This window comes from Nematolebias whitei, chromosome 17 (assembly GCF_014905685.2).
Source record: "Nematolebias whitei isolate Nwh7 chromosome 17, NemWhi1, whole genome shotgun sequence".
Classification (NCBI taxonomy): domain Eukaryota; kingdom Metazoa; phylum Chordata; class Actinopteri; order Cyprinodontiformes; family Rivulidae; genus Nematolebias; species Nematolebias whitei.
Genome location: NC_056514.1, coordinates 9878078 through 9887979, shown reverse-complemented (window position 1 = coordinate 9887979; position 9902 = coordinate 9878078). Strand labels below are relative to the sequence as shown.

Below are 9902 nucleotides of genomic sequence, written 5' to 3'. Positions count from 1 at the left end.
GAAGGACCATCAGCCTAACAATGGATCATTAGCACACTGATGGCTGTTTACTATTCACAGAGGGCTGAGTGATACTAGCAATCACAGCATTGTAAGAGGGGGACAATTGAACACGTAGGCCTCCACCCCTGTTTAACGATAGACGATTTCTTTTCACAAAGATGGCCTCCTTTACTCCTCTCTCAAACCATCGTTCCTCTCTATCCAAGATGTGCACATCTTCATCCCTGAAAGAGTGACCGCTGGCCTGGAGATGAGTGTAGACCGCAGAGTCCTGGCCTGATGATGTTGATCTTCTGTGCTGGGCCATCCTTTTGGCCAGTGGCCGTTTTGTTTCCCCGATGTAAGTCTGATCACAGCCTTCCTGACACTGAACAGCATACACAACATTACTCTGTCTGTGCCGGGGGACTGGATCTTTGGGATGAACCAGTCTTTGCCGTAATGAACGGGTGAGACAGACCAATTTTACTATTGAGGCCTTGAAGGCCAAGGAAGAGCGCATTAAACAAAAACTAACAACATGCCTAGATCAGACCACACTTCAGCAAGTGATGGACTGTACAGATCAGGCACGCTTAGCACAGCATGTCAAGTCCACGACTCGACAACAAAACAAGTTTAACGTACTAATAGCTCATCAACACCATCACTATTCCAATAACAACACATTCAGTGTAGGACAACACTCCAGTAGTCAATTACATGCCAGGGAGACAGAAAAGTGGGTGAAGAATTTATCTGACAGACAGCTCACCCAGCCGGAGACAGATTCTTGCCAGGGGACTGAACTTTGCGGTTGCACCAAGTAGAATTCCTCTGGTGGAGATGATCACAGCTACTGAGTCAGCCATCCGCAACAACAAAATTAAAGAGGCTGAAGCAGAACAGCTCAGAATCAAAGTTTCAGCCTGCCTCAGCAATGCCAAACCACCACCTTCCAACATCAGTAGAGAGGAGAGGGACACACTCACCACTCTTAGCAAGGACAAAAACATCATCATTCTCCCAGCAGACAAAGGAAGGTGCACAGTGATTTTGAACCAGAAAGACTATCATAAGAAAGTTATGACACTCCTTAGTGACTTAAACACTTATGAACCTCTGAAAAGAGATCCAGGAAGTGGTTACAAGAAGAAATTGATAGATTGCCTGAAAAGTTTAGAGCAGGAGAAGGCTATTGACCATTTTCTGTACCACAGACTGTACCCAGGGGAGGCCACACCTAGTCTGTATGGTTTACCTAAAATCCACAAACAAGGTGTACCTTTAAGACCAGTTGTTAGCATGATTAACTCTGTCACTTACAATGTTTCCAAATATCTGGCGTCTGTACTCATCCCTTTAGTTGGCAGCTCAGAACACCACATACAGAACACCATGGACTTTGTGGATAAGGTGAGGGATGTCATCATGGAGACTGATGAAACAATGGTCTCTTTTGATGTCACATCACTCTTTACGTGCATTCCTGTTGATGATGCAGTAGAGGTGGTCAGTTTAAAATTAAAATCAGACACCACTCTGAGCAGCAGGACCATGCTTTCCACAGAACAACTGTGTCAACTCTTGAAACTGTGCCTGCAGTCAACCTACTTCACATATGGGGAGCAATATTATAGGCAGAAACATGGGTGTGCTATGGGGTCTCCAGTTTCTCCTATTGTTGCCAACCTGTACATGGAGGAGGTAGAAAAGAGAGCCTTGACGTCCTTTTCAGGGACACCACCAAGTCATTGGTTCAGGTATGTTGACGACACCTGGGTTAAAATTAAATCTCAGGAAGTCCAACATTTTACTGACCACATCAACTCTGTGGATAAATACATCAAGTTCACACGAGAAGATGGAAAAAATGGCAAGTTGGCTTTCTTGGACTGTGAGGTCTCAGTCTCTGATAGAGGACATTTGCAAACTGAGGTGTACCGCAAACCCACCCACACAGACCAGTATTTGCAGTTTGACTCCCATCACCCTTTGGAGCACAAGTTAGGAGTCATCAGGACTCTGTATCACAGAGCAGACAGCGTCCCCACTAGCTCAGGAGCCAGGCAAAAGGAGAAATCCCACACAAGACAGGCTCTAGAGCAATGTGGATATCCTAACTGGGCCTTCTTGAAAGCAGAGAAGAAACCCAAACAGGACTCCAGTCAGCCAACAGGTGAAAAGGAGGAACCCAGACCAGTGGTCATTCCATATGTTGAGGGAGTATCTGAGAAACTGAGACGTTTATTTTCTAAACATAACATACCAGTGGCTTTTAAACCCCAAAATACATTACGGCAAAGACTGGTTCATCCCAAAGATCCAGTCCCCCGGCACAGACAGAGTAATGTTGTGTATGCTGTTCAGTGTCAGGAGGGCTGTGATCAGTCTTACATCGGGGAAACAAAACAGCCACTGGCCAAAAAGGATGGCCCAGCACAGAAGATCAACATCATCAGGCCAGGACTCTGCGGTCTACACTCATCTCCAGGCCAGCTGTCACTCTTTCAGGGATGAAGATGTGCACATCCTGGATAGAGAGGAACGATGGTTTGAGAGAGGAGTAAAGGAGGCCATCTTTGTGAAAAGAAATCGTCCATCATTAAACAGGGGTGGAGGCCTACGTGTTCAATTGTCCCCCTCTTACAATGCTGTGATTGCTAGTATCACTCAGCCCTCTGTGAATAGTAAACAGCTATCAGTGTGCTAATGATCCATTGTTAGGCTGATGGTCCTTCTTGAGCATGTGATCAGCTGGTTTTGGTTGTCAGCAGCAAACTGGTTGATCCACTCTGAGAAGGTGCTATTTAAGAGACTGAGCTGAATACAGCACCTCAGACTGAGGAAGTCTCTCGGATGAGAGACGAAACGTTTCTACATTTTTAGTTGTTTTGCGTTGTTTTGTTTTTTTGAATGTCCAGAGGACCAGATTTAACTTTTTTAGATTCAATGCGTATCCATCCAACTTTCCATGTTTCACAGATTAAACCTGTTCTAGAAAGCCCTCTGTGCCCTCCTGCCAACCTCCCCCCTCCCCCACGTCTCATTGACAATCACCCTGCATTTTCAGTATGCCGCATCCTGGAGTACGACGCAGGGGTAGGGGGTTCCAGTACTTAGTGGACTGGGAAGGATATGGACTGGAAGAACGGTCCTGGATCCCCAGATCCTTCATCCTGGACCCCAGCCTTATTACCAATTTCTTTAGAGATCACCCTGAAAAGCGCCAGCGATCGCCAGGAGGCGGTTCTTGAGGAGGGGGGGGGGGTGTTCTGTAGGGTTTTTTCATCCTCTTTCCACCAGGTTCCTGAAGGCAGGAGCGGCACTGATGAGCAGCCGCAGCTGAGACCATTTTCCCTAATTGGTGCCAGGACTACTTAAGGCTCCAGTTGAGCTCCAGTCATTGCTGGAGCATTGTTCTACCTGCCGGTACATATGCCTCCAGCCCTGTATAGTGTTCAAAGAATGAGAAGACTTACCTTGTTTTTGTTTACATGTTTTCAGAGCCTAGATGTCCTGGATTCCATCCTGTAATCTGAAGTATTGGAGAAACCTCTGGAGGATAAACTTACCTATGATTCCTGGTGCTCAGCTGTTTTCACACGCCTTCAACCACTTGCCTCTGTAGTCTGCCTGGTCATCGTCCTGGAAGGAGAAAAACCCTCAGCCTTGCTCACCAGCCGTCCTTACTCCTTTCACTGTAAGCATCTCAAAGACCTTGATCACTCACCTGTTGGATCAGACTCCTCCTCATGAAGTAATCCTCCTCCTCCTCTGTCTCCACAGCCCTGGACCCTGCTTGTAAATAGTTTATTTTCATATACTGTAAATAAACATTTTTCAATTACATTCGAGTTTGGTTCTGTTTTCCTCTCAGTCTGTTCATATGGGTACCTCCACATTACAACAACTGTTTCAGTACAGTTAGATGACATTTGTTGTGAATCAGTGCTATGTGAATAAACTGAACTGAACTGAATAATATTTAACCTGTCCTACCCAAGTGTGATATAGGCGATGAACATTTTCTAACTAGCCTTACCCCAGTTTCTCATAAAGCAGGTGTAAAGTCAAACTTCCTGTTCATCCAGTGGCACCATCAGCATGTGATAGTTTTTAATCTGAGTATTGTAAAGGTTATTATGTCACTTGGGATTAGAATCACCTTGGTCAGGTAGGCTGTGCCACTTACCCACTGCTTTGAGGGAGTTAAATTTGTTCAGTCCCAGAGTGCTGTGGTTGCTCTGTGGATGTGGAAGAGCTTGTCCAACTGGTCCATAAACTGAATTATTCAGCTGGTATTGTTCTGGAAAGAGACAAAAAAAAAAATCAAGTATAGTATTTCTACAGATAAATGTACCAATGTTTTTCTTTTGGCTGTTCCCTTCTGAAGGGGGTGGCTAAAGCCAGTGAGCTTGCATGAGGGATCTGACAGTTGTTTTTACATCAGATGGCTTTTTTGATGCAACCAGGGTTCAAACTCAGACTCCTAGAATTATAAGACTGTGACACTAACTGAGCTAAACACAACCAGATAAATAATACCAACACTTAGTTTTTCTTCTGGCTGCTCTCTTATGCAGGGGTTGCCACAGGAAATAGACTTGCATGAAAGGTTTGGCAATTGTTTTTGGCCAGATGCCCTTCCTGATAAAACTTGGGCTTGAACCAGCAGCCTCAGGATTGTGGCACTAAACCACTGAGCTACTGCAGCCCAGAAAAAAAAAACAACACCCATAAAACCTTAAAACAAAGAACCTGTGTGATTTTGAGGCCTTTACCACTACCATCCACTGTTGACAATGTTGTTTCACGTCTGTGTTAGCAAAATACCTTCATGACCAATGGATGGGTTTGAATGAAACTTTCAGAAAGCAGTCACTAGATCATAGTCACTAGAAAAAAAAAGGTTGAATGAAAACTAGGGCTTGAATAGACTAGTTGACTAGTCGATTCTGGGACATCTCACAAGTTTTAAAATTTCATGTCGACTAGTCAGTGTCACGTGATCAGCGTCGGGCCGCTGGCTACAAAACAGATTCTTCCAAGCAGATGGAAGGAGAGGAGCAGGCAAAGTCTCCCCAAACAGGTACAATTTCATCAACAGCATGGAAGTATTTCACTAAAGATGATGTTGTATTTAGTTTCATTTTATTTAATCCACTAAACAAAATAAAAATACAAACAGGGGTGCGCTCCACCGGAAAATCCACCACTGCGCACCATCGCCGGTGGAGAATCCACCACCGCACACGATGGTTTATTTTATAAATAAAATAAAACTAACTTTTGCAGCTTAATAATAGTTTTGTTTTTCCTGTAACTTATTTGCAGTATGACAAAAGGTAGAAGCATAAGTATATGCTCTCGATGTTTTGTTGTTCTTATCTTTTTGTAAATAATAAATTACTTTTTTTGCAAAAATGTTTTTAGTGTATTGAGTTTCTATGACGTCATCAACTAGTCAACGTTGACTCGACTATTATCATGTTAATGTCAACTTTTAAAAAATATGTACCATAATCATTCAATCCCTATAAGTCACTGAATGTACACTTCCATTTGATTAACTTTTGGAGCCAACCCAATTCAAGATGACTGCCACATCCAACTAACTTAAAACACACACACACAAAATGATTATAGCTCAGCAGAAGTTACAGATATTCACTTGCAGTCTGGTACAGTAGTTGTTGAGACTGATCCCCAACACATACTCTAAACTCTTTTAATGAAAAAAATTGGAACCAAAGCAACTGACCATTGAAAGTTGATTGTTGTCTCTGAGTCAGTGACCATATGTGCCAGGAGACAATAGATATTTTTACTGGTCTACTGTAGTCTCGAATCATTCTGCAGATGCTCTGAAAAGTGTGCAAATTTATATTCCAAGTTAAATATGTAGAAGCTCTGCAGGGAATTTATTAAAATAGATTTGTGTTTTCTTTTGTGTTTTGAGTGTTGTTTTTAAAATTATTTATATCCACCTACTCTTAAAACTGATATACAAACACCAAACGGATGAAATGTTGAAACTGCTAACTAAGGCTAAGGCTAAATACAGTAAGATTGTTATTCACGTCGGCGGTAATGACACCCGGTTACGCCAATCGGAGGTCACTAAAATTAATGTTGCTTTGGTGTGTGACTTTGCTAAAACCATGTCGGACTCCGCAGTTTTCTCTGCCCCCCTCCCCAACCTGACCAGCAATTACATGTTTAGCCGTATGTCGTCGTTTAACCGCTGGGTGTCCAGGTGGTGTTCTGACAACGACGTGGGCTACATGGATAACTGGAGTTTTTTCTGGGGAAAACCTGGTCTGATGCAGAGAGATGACATCCATCCCACTTTGGACGGAGCCATTCTTCTTTCTAGAAATATGGCTGATTTTGTTTATCCCCCAAATTATTGACAACCCAGGGTCCAGTCCAGAAAGCAGAGTTGTAAGTCCTGCACACCTCTCTGCTGCTTCTCCTCTGTGACCCACCCACACCCCCATTGAAACAGTGTCAACTTGCCCACGGCTCAAATTAAATAAACCAAAAATCAGCTCTAAAAATATAAACCATAAAATCTGATTAAAATAAACACAGTTAATTTACCAGAGCAAAATCATAAAATCATTAAATGTGGATTGTTGAACATCAGATCTCTTTCCTCTAAATCCCTGTTGGTTAATGAACTGATAACTGATCATCATATTGATTTATTCTGTCTGACAGAAACTTGGTTACAACAGGAGGATTTTGTTAGTATAAATGAATCCACTACTGTTAATTATTTAAATTTTCATGTTCCTAGAACAACTGGCTGAGGTGGAGGAGTAGCTTCTATTTTTCAGTCAGGATTAATGATTAATGCCAAACCAGTTGTTAGTTATTATTCTTTTGAATCACTGTTCCTCAGTCTTTCACATCCAAAATGGAAATCAGAAAAGCCACTTTTACTAGTTGTTATATATCGTCCACCAGGCGCTTACTCTCAGTTTTTGTCTGAATTCTCAGAATTATTTACTGATTTACTATTAAATACTGATAAAATCATCATAATGGGTGATTTCAATATTCATGTAGATGTTGAAAGTGATAGTTTAAGCATAGCCTTTAGTAATTTGGTAGACTCATTTGGTTTTACCCAAAACGTCCGCACATCTACTCATTATTATCATCACTCTCTTGATTTAGTTCTGACCTACAGTATGGTATAGAGATTAAGGACTTGGTAATAGTTCCTCAAAATTCTATTCTGTCCGACCATTTTTTAATAACCTTTGAGTTTACATTAAATGACTACACAGTCACTGAGAGTAAATTTCATCTCAGCAGGTGCTTATCAGAAAATGCTGTAACCAAATTTAAACAATCTCTTCTATCAATGTTTTCCTCTGTCTTGCAGAGTAATGCATCAGAGAACAGTGACTTATCATCTAGTTGATCATCTTACAACTTCAATGCAAATTTCACTTGATAAAATTGCTCCACTGAAAAAGAAAGTAACCAATCAATCAATCATTTTTATTTATAAAGCACCCTTCATACTAAAAGCAGCTCAAAGTGCTGTACAGAATTATACCATACCATACCATACCAATTTATTTATATAGCACTTAAAACAGCAACAAGGCCAACCAAAGTGCTGTACAAAGAACCAAACATGCACAGCAGACAGGAAAACATAAAATAGAAATACAGATACAAATAGCAGCAGAAGCTAACTAAAATGGCCAACAGAGTAGAGAACAGATCACACCGTGTTAAAGGCAAGCGAATAGAAGTGGGTCTTCAAGCGAGACTTAAAGACTGAGAGTGTGGGAGCCTGCCGGACACTCAGTGGCAACTCATTCCACAGTCGTGGACCTGCGACAGAGAAAGCCCTGTCACCTCTGAGCTTACGACGGGTTTCTGGGACTGAGAGAAGCATCTGGTCTGCTGACCTCAGAGAGCGCGGTGGGACATATGGCTGCAGAAGATCAGTGAGATAGGATGGGGCGGAACTGTTCAGTGATTTAAAAACATACATGAGAATATTGAAATGGATCCGAAGGTGAATGGGTAGCCAGTGCAGGGAGGCCAAAACTGGCGTGATGTGCTCTCTATAGCCTGTACCAGTTAAAAATCGGGCTGCAGCATTTTGGACCAGTTGTAGACGAGCAATGGTGGACTGACTGATTCCAAACAGAAGTGAATTGCAGTAATCAAGCCAAGATGTTATGAAGGCGTGGATCACTGTCTCAAGGTTCTTTTTGGAGAGTATAGGCTTCAGCTTAGACAGCCGTCTCAGCTGAAAAAAACAGGATTTGACCATCATGTTTACGTGACTGTTGAGTTTTAAGGACGGGTCCATTATCACCCCCAGATTAGTGACCTTTTGTTTCTCTAGCGGGGCTAGAGAGAAAAGGTCAATGTCATGGTTCATGAGTGAGCCACTGGGATGGAACAGCATGACTTCAGACTTCTTTTCATTGAAGCTTAAGAAGTTTAAAGCCATCCAGTCCCGATGTCAGCCAGGCAGTCAAGAAGAGGATGAATAGAGCGTGTGCCTCTGTGCCTCAGGGGGAAGTAAATTTGGCAATCATCGGCGTAGAAATGAAAGGGTATGTCGTGTTTGCGGAAGATAGCACCTAGTGGCAGCAGGTATAAAGAAAAGAGAAGGGGACCGAGGATGGACCCCTGCGGTACCCCCCACTGGAGCGCTGTCGATGCCGAACTAAAATCTTTGATATTGACACAGAAGGTTCTGTCAGAGAGGTAGGACCCAAACCATTTAAGGGCTGACCCTGTGATGCCCACCCACTGCTCCAGTCTAGAAATGAGGATGTTGTGGTCGATGGAGTCAAAAGCAGATGTAAGGTCCAATAGGACAAGCAGCACAGAATCACCTGTGTCTGTGGATATGAAAATGTCATTAAAAACCTTCAGTAGAGCAGTTTCAGTGCTATGGAGAGATTTGAAGCCAGATTGGAATAACTCAAGGATTGCGTGATCCCCCAAAAACTGTTTCAACTGAGACTCCACAATTTTTTCCAGTAGTTTAGAGGTGAATGGGAGTCTGGAGACAGGCCGGAAGTTGGACATGACTGAGGGGTCAAGGTTAGGTTTTTTCAGGAGGGGCTGGACAGCAGCATGTTTAAAAGTCTTTGGCACCACACCTGAGGATAAACTGCTATTCAGAATAGCGAGGATAAAAGGACCCAGGGTAGGAAAAACTTCCTTTAGCAGTCGAGGGGGGACCACATCAAAGGGGGAACCAGATGGCTTCATGCTGCACATTACCTGCTCCAGAGAGGACAGAGAGATGGGCTCAAAGTGGTCAAACACAGCCACACACTGAGATGGGATGGACAGATCATGAGCTGGTGGAGAAATGAGTGCCCGGGTGTTTGCCACTTTTTCTAAAAAGAAATGGAGGAAGTTTTCACACAGCTCAGTTGAGGCTTCCAGAGGTGAAGGCTCACTGAGGTGTAGAACTGAGTTCAGGGTGGAGAAAAGAACTCGGGGGTTGTGGGAGTTGGAGACAATTAAATCAGAGAAGAATTTACATTTGGCAGCTTTAACGGTTTTCTGATAGTGACGCCAACTCTCCCTTAACATTTGAAAAGAAATTTGCAGCCTGTCCTTCCTCCACCTTCTTTCAGCTCTGCGACACTGCCGCCTAACGGCTCGCGTGACGTCATTCAGCCAGGGCTCTGATTTAAGTTTCGTTTTTCTGGTCTTAAGGGGAGCAACACGGTCCAGAACATTTAAACAGGCAGAGTTGAACTGAGAGGTTAGCTCCTCAGTGGTAAGAGACACCGAGAGCTGTTCGATCCTCTCAGAGTTAAAACCTTCATTAAAACGAGCAGCAGTGAAATGGTTAATAGAACGCATACGTGCAGGAACGCACGTCTTAGCAGTATGACAAGGGGGGGGGGGGGGGG

At 43.2% G+C, this 9902-nt stretch overlaps 1 protein-coding gene across 1 annotated transcript in view; it reads right to left on the bottom strand.

Annotated features, from left to right (window-relative positions):
- Nucleotides 1–9902, bottom strand: part of shisa8b (shisa family member 8b) — a 129191-nt gene that overhangs the window by 7310 nt on the left and 111979 nt on the right. Inside the window, exon 3 of the mRNA XM_037690685.1 lies at nt 4178–4291. Within this exon, the coding sequence (XP_037546613.1) occupies nt 4178–4291 (114 nt within the window). The remainder of the gene's footprint in view (nt 1–4177; nt 4292–9902) is intronic.